The 17,048-nt window shown below is 45.0% G+C and overlaps 1 protein-coding gene across 1 annotated transcript in view; it reads right to left on the bottom strand.

The window, feature by feature from the left end:
* Positions 1–17,048, bottom strand: part of RANBP9 (RAN binding protein 9) — a 94,392-nt gene that overhangs the window by 19,045 nt on the left and 58,299 nt on the right. The window contains exons 5-8 of the mRNA XM_051855085.2: positions 16,553–16,575; positions 5,945–6,129; positions 1,648–1,760; positions 489–597 (exon numbers count right to left, since the gene is read on the bottom strand). Coding sequence (XP_051711045.2) covers positions 489–597; positions 1,648–1,760; positions 5,945–6,129; positions 16,553–16,575 — 430 coding nt within the window. The remainder of the gene's footprint in view (positions 1–488; positions 598–1,647; positions 1,761–5,944; positions 6,130–16,552; positions 16,576–17,048) is intronic.

Genomic DNA, 17,048 nt, shown 5'->3' with positions numbered 1-17,048 from the left:
ACTAGAACCCGGGATGCCGGCGCCGCAAGGCGGAGGATTAGCCTAGTGAGCCGCAGCGCCGGCCATCAAGCCTTTTTAAACAGAAGGAAATTCTGACACATCCACACCATGGATGTGTTGAGGACACTACCCTAAGTGAACAAGCACACAAAATGACACACAAGGTATGATTCTACTCACATGAGCCACCTAGAATTGTCCAATTTAGAGACACAAAGTGGAATGTGCTTGTCAAGGGCTGAGGAGAGGGGGATGGGGAGTTCTGCTCTGGGGTACAGTTCCAGGTCACACCCAGCACAGGATGCCTTCTGCTTACTGTTCTTACCACTTCCCCTTCTGTTACAACCTGACAGTCACATGCGCTACGTCACAACTCTGTAAATATCTGAACCAAGGTAGAATTATAAGCTATGAAGCCATCAAAGTGACTTTAATTATAACATCTATGTAATAAGACACACATACAATAAATATTTTATTGAACTCACTTTAATGTGAAAAGGAGATTAGGATTTCTTTCAAGTAAACTTGGGTACAACTGTTGTGTCGTTTCAATGGCTTCTCCCATTCTTCCTGCTAACACCAATTTCTGAATTCCTATTCAGAAAAAGCAAAAAATTAACTTTCATAAAAGTAGAAACAAACTTAGTAGATCCTCAGAAAATATGAGTCAGTAAAAAAACTTCAACATAAATTACTGGATTTAATTTCTATTTCTTTTTCTAAAATCATAGATTTCATTAGGAAATCTGGAAAAATTTCAGGTGTATTTAAAAAATTCTAACAAGTACCACAAACCATTTTTTTTTTAAATCACAAACATACAAATAACACAGGAAACACAGCTAATAAGCAACACTAAGGTTTCAAACAATAAATCCAGTACATTTCTAATTCTTCTAGGAAGATCTCAACTTGACACCCCTGGAGCACTCACTGTGTGTCAGATGTTTGTTAAATTAGATGGTGAGGCTACAAATGAGTAAGTGACCACCTCTGTTCCACAGAGCACGTTAAGGTAGTGAGAAAGACAAGTACGCAATTAGCTACAAAACGATGTGATCAATGCTATTAGAGCAATCTGACCCAGTAACAAGCTGTCTTCCAGCCATCATGATTTCACCCACCCCTACACCTCTGTCAAGTGACACCCACCCTCATGGGCTCACAGCACGGATTCAGGATGAGTCACTCTGGGCCAGGCATCACGCAGACTCGCCCTTGCTACAACAGGCCTTCCAGCTTTGGCTACAAAGGCCAGCACTAGAACCTACAATAAATACTCTGTGATCAGTAATTTAAATCTGAAGATATCTAATCTCTTTCACACATTATCTGCATTCTTCAACCAGGATGACTTTACTCTTCACCCAAACCCTTTTTATTAAGTGTTGATTTTCTGATAGCTTAAGCCTTTAAGAAAAATACTATAATGACATTTCTCCAAAATTTCTCTCCACATTTATAACTTAGTCCTACGTGAATTTAAAAAACAATCTTTTAAAATGTCAATGAAAGTAAATTGTAGAGGCATTCTCTGAAATCAATACATCTGAACATTTCCAAATTTAAAAAAATAAAACTTCTAAAAATTAAAGAAAACCTATAATCTGCAAACAATTGTTAGCCATGCACCAGGGTCCTTACTTTGTCTGTTCTTAATGGAAGCTAATTCTTCTAGAACAGTCTGGTCTGTAGATCTGGCAAAGGCCTCTGCTGTGGCACAGTACCCATGGTGGACTAGATAGGACGAAACCATTCTTAACATAAAAGAAGAAACACACGTCTTTTAGTCAACAGAATACACACTTCATTCTATGATCTATATGGACACAGACTAATTTGGTGTGACAAAACCAATGCACTTTCTTGAAATGGTTAAGACTTCAAGAACCTCAAATACAAAGTGGGAAGAAATCATTTTGTTCATCATGTGGTATTTTCAAAACAGAGAGTAACAATAATTCTAACTACCATATTACCAGAGAAACAGGTGCTCTAAAGACCCTTCTGTGATCTCAAGGTCCCTGCCTATTTATTTCCCATCTTACTATTCAATCTTTCTATAATTTGTTTCACCTTTATTGGATGACTATCTTAGTAATATGCTGGCATCTTGTAAATAATCAACTCGAAATAGCAGAGTAACTCTAGGCATTTCAGAACACAATAGTTAAATGAGATAGGTGAACTCAAAGAATCTTCTAGAACAACGCCTACAAGGACAATAATAATCAATGCAGAGTGAGCCTTTCTTAGGAGATTAACTCTTCAATACGATTTAGACACAACTCATATCTTGGAGAATACGTGTATTTTTTAAAAAACCACCAATGAGGCCAAAACACAGATTTACACACACCTACAAAGTGTAGTTAGAACAACTGGAGATCCAACAACAGCAACCCAGATAGCCAATATCTGCAAACACGTTCACTACCCAGGGCCATGCAGAAACATCGGGAGGCAGTGGTTCACCAGAAGTGGAAACCAGGGAAAAAGGAGTCAAAATCTCAGATTTTCTTCTTACTTCAAATTAATTTAAGAAAGAGCGATATTTTAGAAAGACCTCTCACAAGGTCACGGTGACCATCAATTCTGTGAAGAATGGGCTTGCGGGGTCCCAAGCTCTAAGACTAAGAAGAAATGTCTCCTCTGCCATGACGCTTAGGGAGCGGCCATTTCCAGAGCATTAAGGGAATGCGGCCCCAGAGCAGCGACCAGCCCAGGTCCAGCTGGAGACCCCGGGCCCTGCAGGGGACTGTCCCCTCTTCCACCTGTGTGGACAGACCCGGGGTCCAGGCTCTGTAACAGGAGCGATGATGGCTCCAGGAAGAAGTGTGCTGTCAGAGTGATCCTTGTCTCCCAATCACCAGCTCCTCCCAAAAAAGACACAGAATAGTATACTCGAATTTTAAATTCACAATGTTCAAAGCACACCTTGGCAAGACCGTGTCAGACTGACAGTCGCCAAGTCTTCTGCTATTTCCATGGCCTAGTCCATGACAGTGAACATGATTTTTGAATGCGATGCTATTCCATTTAACTCTGTACTGTTTCAAGCTTCAAGAGAGACTGTTCAGAACCAGAAGCATCCGGGTGTTCCCTCCAGCCTTTCAGCACAGACACAGTCTAGGAGTTCTATTTTCCTGCTAAACCTCCTTAGGGTAGTGATGCTTCCTAATAAAACAGGCTGGACAGTGTGGGCAAAGCAGCAAGGGAGACGACTGCATTGTGCGGCATCTGCATCTGACACTGCGCGCCTGCCGCGTCCTGCACCATCAGCAGGCAGCTCTCAGCGTCGATGCTGCACGGAGGAATCCTCACCAAGGATCTCTGGTCTCAGGCCATTGCGATTTTTCTAAATGTCTACACAGCATGGACAAGGTTAGGAGCATAATTATTAATTAGTAAGTTTTTTAAGAATTCTCTAGGGGCCGGTGCTGTGGTATAGTGGGTGAGGCCGCCGCCTGCAGTGCTGGCATCCCATATGGGCGCTGGTTCAATCCCGGCTGCTCCACTTTCAGTCCAGCTCTCTGCTGTGGCCTGGAAGGGCAGTGACAGATGGCCGAAATCCTTGGGCCCCTGCACCCATGTGGAAGACCCAGGGGAAGCTCTGGCTTCGGATCAGCACAGCTCCAACCGCTGCGGCCATCTGCAGAATGAACCAGCGGATGGAAGACCTCTCTCTGCCTCTGCCTCTCTATAACTCTGCCTTTCAAATAAATAAAAATCTTAAAAGAAAAAAAAAAAACAAAACTGGAGGCTTCTGGTCAGATTTTCCTGTTCACAATAGGAGCAATTATAATCTCCCTGAATCTAAATGCTGATAACAAGTATTTGGCAGAAATGCGGGAGGGGAGCACTAGTAAATAGAAATGGCTGCTACAACGACAGTAACCTAGGCACTGTTACAAGGCAGAATCCTGAGATAGGAAATGTATATGACATTTGTATTCCAATGTTTTGATACTTATTCCTACAAAGCAAAAATTGCTGCCCCCATGAAGAGCTGAACTACTTGAACTACACATCCAAAAACTACAGACCCTGAACTATAAAATCTAGATTCTCTATGAAACTATCTTTTGAACACTACTAAAAGCCAGCGCTGTGGCACAGTGGGTTAAAGCCCTGGCCTGAAGCATCGGCACCCCATATGGGCACCGGTTCTAGTCCTGGCTGCTCTTCTTCTGATCCAGCTCTCTGCTATGGCCTGGTGTCGCTCCCCCTCTTCGTGGAGGAACGACACAGGACCCTGCGCTGTTCTTTCGTCTGCTCGGCCCTCCCCGGGTTTGCTGCTGGTTCTTCCCGGGTTGGCTACTATCCCTTCCACCTCCGTGGAAGGGCAGTTCCCCCTGGCCACATTCCCCACTTCCGCAGGGGAGCGGCACACCACCGGCCGGCTCGTCTCGGGGGCTGCACAGGTGTTCCCTCAGGTGTTCCCTCAGATGTTCCCCTTAGATGTTCCCGGTGCATGCCGTCTCTCTCCTCCTTTATAGTCCTCCTCCGCCAATCCCAACTCGGCTGCCCACACGCCGAGTACGCTGCTCTCCAATCAGGAGCAAGTCCTACAGTTTATTGGTTGAACTGGAGGCAGCTGTGCGGAAGCTGTTTTCTTCTCTCCCAGCGCCATATTGTGGGAGAGCAGATGCATAGAATAAGTCTTAATTCCAGTAACTTAGTCCAGTCCGGATTGCTCCCCACAGCCTGGGAAAGCAGCAGAGGATGGCCCAGGTCCTTGGGCCCCTGTACCCACGTTGGAGACCCGGAAGAAGCTCCTGGCTCCTGATTTTGGATTGGATTGGCTCAGCTCCAGCTGCTGTGACCATCTGGGGAGTGAACTAGCAGATGGAAGACCTCTCTCTATCTCTACCTCTCTCTGTAACTCTTTCAAATAAATAAAATAAATCTTTAAAAAAATAATAGGGCCAGTGCTGTGGCTCACTTGGCTAATCTTTCGCCTGCGGCGCCGGCACCCCAGGTTCTAGTCCTGGTTGGGGCACCAGATTTTGTCCTGGTTGCTCCTCTTCCAGTCCAGCTCTCTGCTGTGGCCCGGGAAGACAGCGGAGGACGGCCCAAGTGCTTGGGCTCTGCACCCGCATGGGAGACCAGGATGAAGCACCTGGCTCCTGGCTTTGGATCAGCGCAGCGTGCCAGCCATAGTGGCCATTTGGGGAATGAACCAATGGAAGGAAGACCTTTTTCTCTGTCTCTTGCACTAACTTTGCCTGTCCAAAAAAAAAAAAATAATAATAATAATAAAATAAAGGCTATACCAATCACTAAACCCTATTACTAAGGAGAATGAGTGAATCAAACTAGCCTAAGTAAATCTACTGTCACTTTTTTTAAAAGACTTATTTATTTACTTGAAAGTCAGAGTTACAGAGAGAGAGGAGAGGCAGAGAGAGAGAGAGAGGTCTTCCACCCACTGGTTCACTCCCCAGTTGGCTGCAACAGCTGGAGCTGCACAGATCTGAAGCCAGGAGCCAGGAGCCAGGAGCTTCCTCCAGGTCTCCCATGTGGGTGCAGGGGCCCAAGGGCTTGGGCCATCTTCTACTGCTTTCCTAGGCCACAGCAGAGAGCTGGATTGGAAGTGAGCAGCCAGGACCCGAACCAGCACCCACAAGGGATGCCGGCACTGTAGGCGGTGGCTTTACCCGCTACACCACAGCACCAGCCCCTCTACTGTCACTTTTATTTCCTCCATCAATTTAACTGAGTCAGACTGAAATGCAGTTCTGATTGTGTGGTTAAATCAAACATTATTTTTAACTTTCATTAAATAGGTAAAACACTTTTCCTCAGAGATTAAAATAAAATCAATTATATATTAGAATTATTAGGATATAAATTAGAAGATTAAAAAGCTTTCATGGTTACCAAAAGAGTTTCATAGAAAGAGAAGTGGGCAACAGCAGTTCAGATTTTGCACCCTTACTTTTGTATCATGGTCTGCCACTCCCCTTCTCGGTCCCCGACGGGAAACCGGTCCATCTGCGCCTGTATTTTGGTTCTCCACTCTCGCATGTAGTCTTCTATATCAAACACAAAAGGATGCTGTCCAAAATTGGCGTCGACGACTTCTCCTGGCGTCTGAAGTCCCACCGTGGGATACAAATTTGGCTGCAAGACAAAACATTTCATTAAACCTCTATTCATTTAATGGACTAATTCTTCTAATGATAATTTTTTAAGAACGGAACCCCAAAATCTACTTCATGAATAGTTTAACAGCTCAGTTAAAATATCAGTAAAGGAAGACCACACAATGAAACTACAGGACATTTCAGGTGAATGATGTCAGTTCCTGGGGCTGGCACTGTGGTGCAACACGATGGGCCACAGGCATCCCATTTGGGAGCACAGATTCGGATCCAAACTACTCTGCTATACATCCAGCTTCCTGCTGATTCTTCTGGGAACACGGTGGATGAAGGCCCAAGTGCCCACAGCCCTGTCAAGCATGTGGGAGATCTGGATGGAGTTCCTGGCTCCTGGCTTAGGCATGGCCCAGCCTGGCAATTGCGGCCATTTTAGGCGTGAACTAGCAGAGGGAAGAACTCTCCCACTTTCCCTCTCTGTCACTTGGCCTTTCAAATAAATAAATTTTTTTAGTTTTATTTAATTATACTTCCTACAATCTATAATAAGAAAAAGAAACTGACCAACTTTAAAAGAAACATTGTAAATCATCTTTAACTGATACAGAAATATTGCACTGTACACACACCATGTGCATATATATATATATTTTAAAGATTTATTCATTTGAAAGTCAGAGTTACACAGAGAGAGGAGAGGCAGAGAGAGAGGGAGAGAGGTCTTCCATCCAATGGTTCACTCCCCAATTGGCCACAATGGCCAAAGCTGCACCGATCCAAAGCCAGGAGCCAGGAGCCAGGAGCTTCTTCTGGGTCTCCCACGTGGGTGCAGGGGCCCAAGGACCTGGGCCATCTTCTACTGCTTTCCCAGGCCATAGCAGAGAGCTGGATCGGAAGTGGAGTAGCCAGGTCTCAAACCAGTGCCCATATGGGATGATGGTGCTTCAGGCCAGGGTGTTAACCCGCTGCACCACAGTGCCGGCCCCCACACCATGTATACATTAGAACCTCTAACAGGAGCCTTGTGGTACAACACGTTAAGCCGCAGCTTACCACACTGGCATCTCATAGCACAGCACTGGTTCAAGTCCCTGCTGTGGTGCTGCCAATCCAGCTAACAACGTGCCTGGGAAGCCAGCAGACAATGGCCAAAGTACTTGGTCCCCTGCCACCCATGTGAGAAACCAGGATGTATTCTGCTCCTGGCCTTAGCCTGGCCCAGCCCTGGCTGTGGAGAGTGACCCAGAGTGGATAGACAATCTCTCTCTCTACCTTTCAAATAAATGAATACACGACTAAATCTTTAAAAAAAAAAAGTGTCAAACAGTACTTGCAGAGACTCAAACACGAATGCACATTAAAACTGGCTGCCGCAGAAGTACAACTCCAGCTGGCAGGTAGTGTTGTACTCACTGCTGTCATTTCCGTGGACCTCTGGGATGCCTTGTCTTTACAAAGGGGAAGTGCTGAGAACTAACTCTAAGCACACGCAGGCCCATGAAGGGGCTCTCCGTATTTTAAGGGAGGAAATGGGTGAATCTGACGAATCAAATTCAGAAATACTCCAGGATTTCAAGGCTACGCAATCAAATGTAAAGGGTGGTAAGTCCAAGGACACAAAAACACAAGCATGCGTCCCTTGGCTCTGTCACTAACTGGCAGTTACACTGCGGGAGTGTCTGCTCAGCACCAGGGTCAGTCCTGTGAGGTGACCACCATTTCCATCACAGAGAAACAGAAACTGATGAGCAGGGCTAAACAACTTGACCATTCTGCTAACAAGTGTCAGAGACGGAACACAGGTTTGTCTGCGACCAAATCCAAGTTTTTCTTCCTATAACTCTAAACCCTACCACATCTTCATTCACTGTATTTAGTCCTTATTTCTTTAATAGTTATCAGAAGCATCTTCAATACAAAACCAGTTTCTGATCAGAGGGGATAATTTGCATGTACATGAAAATGATGTTCAGATTCCACAGCAAGTAGCTAACACCTGTTCATTCAAGCGACACAAACCAGAAATAAAAGTTTCAAAATATCAAAAATTAATAAAGTCCCACTCAATTATGGAAATAAGTGGTTGAAGTATACAAATGTGCTGATTCTGAATAATCAATAGAGCACTAAAAAAATGTATGCCAAAAATACACTCACCAACGCGCAAACTGAGCGCTAACAACGCAGAAGCACGCACTCCAGAAGCATGCTGACATGCCGCCGAGGAGGGCAGGCCTCTGCCGCGCGCACACTACTGTACTACCATACACTACAGGATGAAGAGCCAGTTTAGAAACAACAAGGTGCAAACAAAGACAAAAAGATATCAACAGAGCAAAGAACAAGTCTGTGCATTAAGCAGAGTTTACAATTCTGATACTCAGGATCATTTAAATACAGACGTGTTTAAAATAATGTGCTGGGACTGGCGTCGTAGAGCAGCGGGTTAAGCCGTCACCTGTGACACTGGGATCCCGTGTCAGAATGCTGATTCCAGACCCAGTTGCTAGCTACTGGGGTCATTCAGAGAGTGAATCAGCAGTTGGCAGATCTCTGATTCTCCCTCTCTCTGTAACTGTGCCTTTGAAATAAATAAATCTTTAAAAATTAAAGTTCCACAGAAGTTTAAGCTTCGCACTGGCAGGACCCAAATAAGCTTCCTAGAAAACAATTTTTTGACAGCCTACCTCATTCAATTTTTTTAAGATGCAAACTAATACAAGAAGGGCTTGCTGTTTTATTTTGTTTTTTTGGTACATCAGATTTAGTATTTCAAGGAGACTTAAAACCCAATGTAGAATGGGCAGGCATTGTGGTATAGAGGGTTAAAACACCATCTGTAAAGCCAGCATCCCATATGGGTGCCTCACAACCGCTCCATGGGGCCCCCTGCGGGGTGAGCCAGTGGATGGAAGATTGATCTCTCTGTAACTCTGCTTTTCAAATAAAAAAATAAATCTTTGGAAAAACAAAAACTATGTAGATAAGGGTTGAAAAAATAAGCGCTCTCATCTACTATAAATAGCAAGGTAAACTGATGTAACCTTTTAAGAAAAAAAATTGAGAAGCTCTATTAAAATTAACAAAGCATTTCACTTATAACAGTTAATCCCAGAGCCAGCGCTGTGGCATAATGGGTAAAGCCGCCACCTGCAGTGCCAGCATCCCATATGGACACCGGTTTGAGCCCTGGCTCCTCCACTTCCGATCCTGCTCTCTGCTGTGGCCTGGGAAAGCAGAGAAAGATGGCCCAAGCCCTTGGGCCCTGCACCGACGTGGGAGACCTGGAGGAGGCTGAGTCCTTGGCTCCTGTACCTGCATGGGAGATTCCAAGGGAGCTCCTGGCTCCCGGTTATGGATCGGTGCAGCTCCGGCTGCTGCAGCCATCTGGGGAGTGAACGAATGGATGGAAGACCTCTCTTTCTCTGCCTCTGCTTCTCTGTAACCTTGCCTTTCAAATAAATAAATCTTAAAAAAAAGTTAATCCTACAGAAAAAGATTAATATTTACAAAGATATATGACCTGCAGATTTATTTATGACCAAAACAAACCAAAAAGAATACTTGCACATAGGTGATACTCTATCAAACTCATCAAAATTCAGATTCCAATAATATGAATCAGTATTTTAAATCTAAGAAAAACACTGCAAATTAAACTCTGACAGACCATAGATTCTAACATGCATTCCCATTTTAGAAATGTTAAAATACAAAAAACTGTGCATGTCAGAACTGATGCACTGTAACAGTACATTCTCACAATAAGGGACTGTAAAGTGGACAAAAGGAATGGAATAACGGTGCACACGCGGAGACAGGCTGACGTCCAGCACACAGTACCGACTGAAGAGCACCACAGTGCACACACCACAACCCAGCCTTCGTTCACGAGCATGTAAGTAAGGTCTAAAAGGAACTCAAGTTACAACAGCTATCGAGGCTAAAGAAGCTCAAGTTCTGAGAAACTTTCCTTTGTACATTTTTGTGTTTATAGACATTTATTTCTTCTTTAACACATGTACTACTTCTGCAACCAAAAAAAAACCCTTCAAATAATATTAATAATAATGTTCATTTGACTAGCTGAAAAGTAACTTTTATTACACTTAACCTTAAAGGTAAAGAATTTGGGGGGGAAAAGGATTAAGGACATAGATTACAGATTTTTAAAAACAAGTGGCTTTTAAAATATGTAATTCAAGAGCTTCCAAGAGCATACGCAACCAAGGCACATACCTGTCATCATTACCTCATTTCACATTTCCATCACCCACAATGAGTCCACCATTACCAGCAGTCACTCTCCACCCCTCCTAACTCTTGACCCTGGCAATCACCAATCTCCTTTCTGACCCAACATTTGTCTATTCTGGACATTCGGTACAAATGTAATTATGAAAGATATGTCTTTTGTGACTGGTGTCTTTCACTTAGCATCTTTTCAAGGCTCACCCACATGGTAGCACCTACCTAGATTACAAATTTACAGGAAATAATGTTTTTCAGGAAAATGTTTCTAAACTCTAAAAAAATTCCTGCATATGTATAATTAGACAAAAAAAAATTTAAGTTTTTTTAAAAAAATTTTATTTCTTTGAGAGGTACAGTTACAGACCAAGAGCAGGAGACACTGAGAGAGGTATTTCATCCACCGGATCACTCCCCAAATGGCTGACACAGCCGGAGCTCAGCCCATCCGAAGCCAGGAGCCAGGAGCTTCTTCTGGGTCTCCCACACAGGTGTAGGAGCCCAAGCACCTGGATCATCTTCCACTGCTTTCCCAGTCCATTAGCAGAGAGCTAGATCTGAAGAGGAGCAGCAGGGACTCAAACCAGCTCAAACTTGAGCCCAAATGGGATGCTGGTGCTGCACGTGGGGGCTTAGCCTACATTGCCACGGTGCAGGCCCAGTTCTTAAATCTTTATGAAAAGACAGGACAAAAGATTTCATTTCTACTACCTTGCAAAATATACAGATACTAAATATAGCTTATCTATAAACTGTTCAATAGCTAAATGTATACTATAAATTGGTATTCTCAACAGGTTTTTTTCTTAAGATTTATTTATTTACTTGAAAGTCAGAGTTGGCCGCCGGCGCCACAGCTCACTAGGCTAATCCTCCACCTAGCGGCGCCGGCACACCGGGTTCTAGTCCCATTCGGGGTGCCGGATTCTGTCCCGGTTGCCCCTCTTCCAGGCCAGCTCTCTGCTGTGGCCCGGGAAGGCAGTGGAGGATGGCCCAAGTGCTTGGGCCCTGCACCCCGTGGGAGACGAGACCAGGAGAAGCACCTGGCTCCTGCCTTTGGATCAGCGCGGTGCGCCGGCTGCAGCGCGCTGGCCACGGCGGCCATTGGAGGGTGAACCAACGTCAAAGGAAGACCTTTCTGTTTCTCTCTCTCTCTCACTGTCCACTCTGCCTGTTTAAAAAAAAAAAAAAAAAGGAAATCTCAGGGCTGGCATTGTGGCATAGCAGGTTGAGTCACCGCTTACAATGTTACATCCCATATGGTAAGGATTAGTTCATGTTCTGGCTGTTCTATTTCCAACCCAGCTCCCTGATAATGGCCTGGGAAAAGCAGCTGAAGATGGCCCAAGTGCTTGGCCCCTACAAACCACATGAGAGACCCAGATGAAACTCCTGGTTCCTGGCTTCAGCCTGGCTCAGGCCTGGCTGTTGCAGCCACATAGGGAGTGAACCAGAGGATAGAAGATCTGTCTCTCCCTATCAAATAAATAAATCTTTAGGAAAAAAAAAGGGGGATGGGTAGTTTGGTGGATTTCAAGTCAACCTCCAAAACTGTAAGTAGAATCACTTTAGATGAGAATGGCTATTCACAAAAGATTACAAACCCAATGCTAAACTGAGTGGAGTCTGTTCACACTTACAAGGACATTTCTCAACTAATGAGGTGAGCTGGGAAGACAAATTATTCTGAAAAAGCTCTAAGGCTTTCAGAGCTGCGTAAACATTCTACGTTCCAAGGTAGGTGCAATGGTAGGTGCAATACAGTAGATAAATTGATTTTCATGCAAATGTATTCTCTCTCAGGATTCAATGCAGCAACTAGCCAGCTAGTGAGAGATCACAGGTGGTACAGATCATTAACATACCTGGTGATGCTTTTGAAAGAGGAAAAGCTAATTTTTCCTTCCTGAAGTAGAAAAGAGGAAGTACATGCAAGTCCCAGATTTTACTACTATACTAATGAAAAATTCTTAGAAACACAATAAAAGCAATCCTACAACCACCAACATAGTAACCGATAACCACTCTAGCCACTGCTGAAGTTACATATCATCACTGGCTGGTCAACTACAGGACAGGAAGAGAAAACACCCTGGTAATTCAGAAGTGGGACAGGAAATAACCAGAAGACTGAGCAAAAATAACCAAGATGTCTACCACCAGGAAGCTTTTCCAAATGATCGGCCCTAGCTAGCAACAAGAAACAAAAGATCACAAGACCCCTTTGACAAGCATGGTTTTTGCATGCTTACTGCCACAAAGTGAGAGAAAAAGACAGCCACCACGCCCTTTAACCAACTCCAAAGTTCACTAACAAGGCCTCTGTAACAGTTAAGGACCCCATCAACTCACGTACTAGAACCTGCACCTGCATACTCTGCTACCCTGCCTGTCACCACAGATTCCCTTCTCCAAAGCTCTCTGTCCACTTGTGTACCTGCCTACCCAAGAATACGAGGAGGTACTTCCATACTGCATCACCTTTCTGCCTTGCCAGTGAGTCATTTTCTTCAGGAAACAGCCTGCTAAATCTAACCTAGATTTTTTTTCTGTTGACACCACTTTCACCACCAGCTGCTAATCCACTTCTTTGGTCTCCACTGTAGCCAAAGGCCGCTGTAGTCTACAATTTCCCTCTTTCTATCCTCCCTGAAATCCATTTCAATCAGGATTTCTGCATCACTCTGCTCACACTGTGTCCAGGTCACCAATGACCTCCAGGACTGTTAAATATGAAGGCTCATTCTTGGCCTTATCTTGTATGATGTCATCACTAGCATACCTCTCCTTCCTCCTTGACGGATTTTTCCACTTAACTTGGTCTTCCTCCTGCCTCACTGATTGCTACTTCTACATTTCCCTTTGCTGGCTGCTCCTTTTCTCCCAAAGTCAGCATGCTTCAGATCGGTCTCGGCCCACTTCCTTTCTGGGCGTGTGTCCAGTCTCATGACTTCCAATCCCACCTAACTGCCAGAGACACCCACATTCTTATCACCAGGCCAGATCATCGCTTGATTTCCCAGCCTGCACATCCAACAGCATACCTGACAACTTCCTATTATCCAAAACCTCCCTGCTCAAAACTCCCTCCATCCATACACGGTTGTCTCCACGCACTGAGTAAGAGCCCCACTCTTCCAACTCCTCAGGCCCAGCTTTCTGGGATCACACCGTCTTCACCTCCAATCCATGAGCAAGTTCTCTCGCTTCTTGGTTGTAATTTTAAAAGAATTCTATTTTTTAATACTTTTGGAAAATTTCATCTACTACAATAAGATAAAATTCTAATACTAAATTTTTTCAAAAAGATGAATACTTATTCCATCACTGCCTATCAAATAATGCTCCAGGCGAGCAATTTTTATCTGCAGACGCCAAACTTTCCTTGGTTTAACTAAGTAATCAAGTAATCTTATAATTCCAGTTTCTTCTAGCTATTCCCCTGGGATATCAACAATCTTATAGATTTGGTGTCTACCTTGTCTTTGCTTCTTCTATCAGCTCTCACAAATCATCTCTGAACCTGGAGTTACAATCAGCCTGTCAACACAGCATCAATACCTGCACAGGTATTCACCTGTTTAAAAATGAGTTCAGGGGTTGGGGCTGGGCGCTGTGGGGTGTGCTGCAATCCCGTGATCCCATACACATGCCAGTTCAAGTTCTGGCTGCTCCATTTCCAATCCAGCTCCCTGCTAATGTACCTGGGAAAGCAGCAGAAGATGGTCAAAGTCCTTGGGCCTCTGCACCCATGTGGGAGACTCAGAAGAAGTTCATGGCTTCAGACCAGTGCAGCTGAACCAGCCCAGCTCCAGCCTTTGTGGCCATTTGAGGAGTGAACCAGTGATGGAAGATCTCTGTGTGTCTTTCCCTCTAACTTTGGCTTTCAAATAAATAAAATCTTAAAAAAAAAAAATCATGGAAAAACTCTGGGACTTAATTGTTTTCCTGGTAAAACAGCTGAATAATTGCAAACTCAGACAAGCCACTGGACCAACAGAGAAAGTAGTACCAGAGTCCTGACTATTATCCAAAAAACCTGTGGTCAATATCAGCCACTTTTTTTTTTTTTTTTTTTGACAGGCAGAGTGGACAGTGAGAGAGAGAGACAGAGAGAAAGGTCCTCCTTTGCCGTTGGTTCACCCTCCAATGGCCACCGCGGCCGGCGCACTGCGGCCCGCGCACCACGCTGATCCGATGGCAGGAGCCACGTACTTATCCTGGTCTCCCATGGGGTGCAGGGCCCAAGCACTTGGTCATCCTCCACTGCACTCCCTGGCCACAGCAGAGAGCTGGCCTGAAAGAGGGGCAACCGGGACAGAATCCGGCGCCCCGACCGGGACTAGAACCCGGTGTGCTGGCACCACAAGGCGGAGGATTAGCCTAGTGAGCCGCGGCGCCGGCCTATGAAATGTTCTCAAGGATGAGAACAGTAACATGTAAAAACAACAGCAGCATTCCTAAACAAACAGTATGAGGAGGGGCCTTTCAACATAAGGAAGTCTGAAGCTCCCCACCCTCTCCAACAGCCTCAAGTTTCAATTCTGTCATGAGTGATCCTTTAAAACACAAGCTGTATCATGACAACTGAGGCCGTCTTTGCCTTTCAGAGTAAATGCCCAGGACCTTCCAATGGTCCCCAGCTGCATCTGTGCTAGCTTACTTGTCTCTACTGTGAGCTCTGATGCCCACATCACCTACTGGCCATGCTCTGCCTTCCTCCCTCCTCTTTACCACGCTTCATGCTGTTCTTCAATCAAGCCAGCTCTGCTTCCACCTGAGCATCCTTCCCCCACCTTCTCTCTGCCTGAACATTCTAGCTCTCCATACCCACTGGGCAACTCCCTCACTATCCCAGAAGTCTCACCACGAGCACCTCGCGTTCTCATGCTCTACGTTTAACTCCATCTTTCTAAACATCTACTTTAAAACCTTTTAAAATATAACTTACTTCCTTTTCATGTATTTCTTATTCTCTGACTTCCTCAGGCTTGAATACTGTAAACTCAAGAGAGGACAGAAATCTTTATTATCTGTTTTGTTGAATGATGCATTACAAAAACAGGACCTGTGGCCAGCGCCATGGCTCACTAGGCTAATCCTCCGCCTGTGGCGCCAGCACCCCGGGTTCTAGTCCCAGTTGGGGCGCCAGATTCTGTCCCAGTTGCCCCTCTTCCAGGCCAGCTCTCTGCTGTGACCCAGGAGGGCAGTGGAGGATGGCCCAAGTGCTTGGGCCCTGCACCCCATGGGAGACCAGGAGGAAGCACCTGGCTCCTGGCCTCGGATCGGCACAGCGCTGGCCGCAGCGGCCATTTGGGGGGTGAACCAACAGAAGGAAGACCTGTCTCTCTGTCTCTCTCTAACTCTGCCTGTCAAAAAAAAATTACACACAGGACCTGCCACACAGGAGGCCTCAATACACCTTGGATGAAATGATCAGAACTGCTGTAAAGCCCTTTGCTGAAAAGCCCAAAGATAACAAACTCACTCACTTCCAATAAAATGCATGGTGACATTAAGAAGAGTTTTTGCAACAGGAGCTTCCCATTTGGAGCTTAATGCGGTAAGAGTTACACCCAAGGTGGCTAAAGAACTCATCTCCAGTCTATGGGTGACTGTGGGGAGCAACTCGGACTAGACTAAGTTATTGGAATTAAGACTTATTCTATGCATCTGCTCTCCCACAATATGGCGCTGGGAGAGGAGTAAACAACTTCTACGCAGCTGCCTCTAGTTCGACCAATAAACTGCAGGAGCTGATCCTGCTCCTAATTGGAGGAGAGCAGCGTACTCGGCGTGTGGGTAGCAGAGTTGGGATTGGTGGAAGAGGACTATAAAGGAGGAGAGACAACATGCACCAGGAACATCTAAGGGGAACATCCGGATAACATCTGAGCAGCCCCCAAGAGAGCCGGCTGGCGGTGTGCCGCTCCCCCGCGGAAGTGGGGAAAGTGGCAGGGGGAGCCGCCCTTCCACGGAGGTGGAAGGATCGGCAGCAAATCCAGGAAGGGCCGAGCAGACAAAAGAACAGCGCAGGGTCTAGTGTCGTTCCTCCGTGAAGAGGGGGAGCGACAGGTGACATACACACTTCACAAGTATCAGCAAGCTTGTGTTGTAAATATGCCTAATACTAGTTTCTTATACTTCTTTTAACTAAAAATGCAGAACCACTTTTAAAAAAAAAATTATCTTACCGGTAGGTCGGTGAAAGCAATACCTGAAAAAAACAAAGGAGGGAACATTAGAAGCTGTTTTCAAAGGCAGAGGCAGACACAGTCATAGCTGAATCTAACTACAAAGAAGGGAAAGAATGGCTGAGGAACACACGGGAAGATTTTCAAGGCTAAATATAAAAGAACAGGGACTAATTTCTTCCCAGTTACATTGTAGGTGTCGGTGACTACTGTCTCTCTTAAGATCATCAGCACTGCTGGTCACATCTAAATTCTATTTAGGAGATGCTGCCATTGCCACCAGTATTTCTGAAATGGCTTTAGATGTATCTTGAAAGCTAAACTAGGAACCCCATGAAATTGGCTGCAAAACAGTCATTTGATCTTCTAGCCCCAAACTGTGTTATCCAGACTGATCACTTAAATCTTCACTTTAAATAACTCTGGATGGAAGGAAAAGGCAAGATTTTCTCTTATAAATAGGTAAATACAGTAATTTTTAAAATGTTTCTTCCTT

The sequence above is a fragment of the Oryctolagus cuniculus genome, chromosome 5 (assembly GCF_964237555.1).
Source record: "Oryctolagus cuniculus chromosome 5, mOryCun1.1, whole genome shotgun sequence".
NCBI lineage: Eukaryota > Metazoa > Chordata > Mammalia > Lagomorpha > Leporidae > Oryctolagus > Oryctolagus cuniculus.
This window is presented reverse-complemented; position numbering and strand designations above follow the sequence as displayed.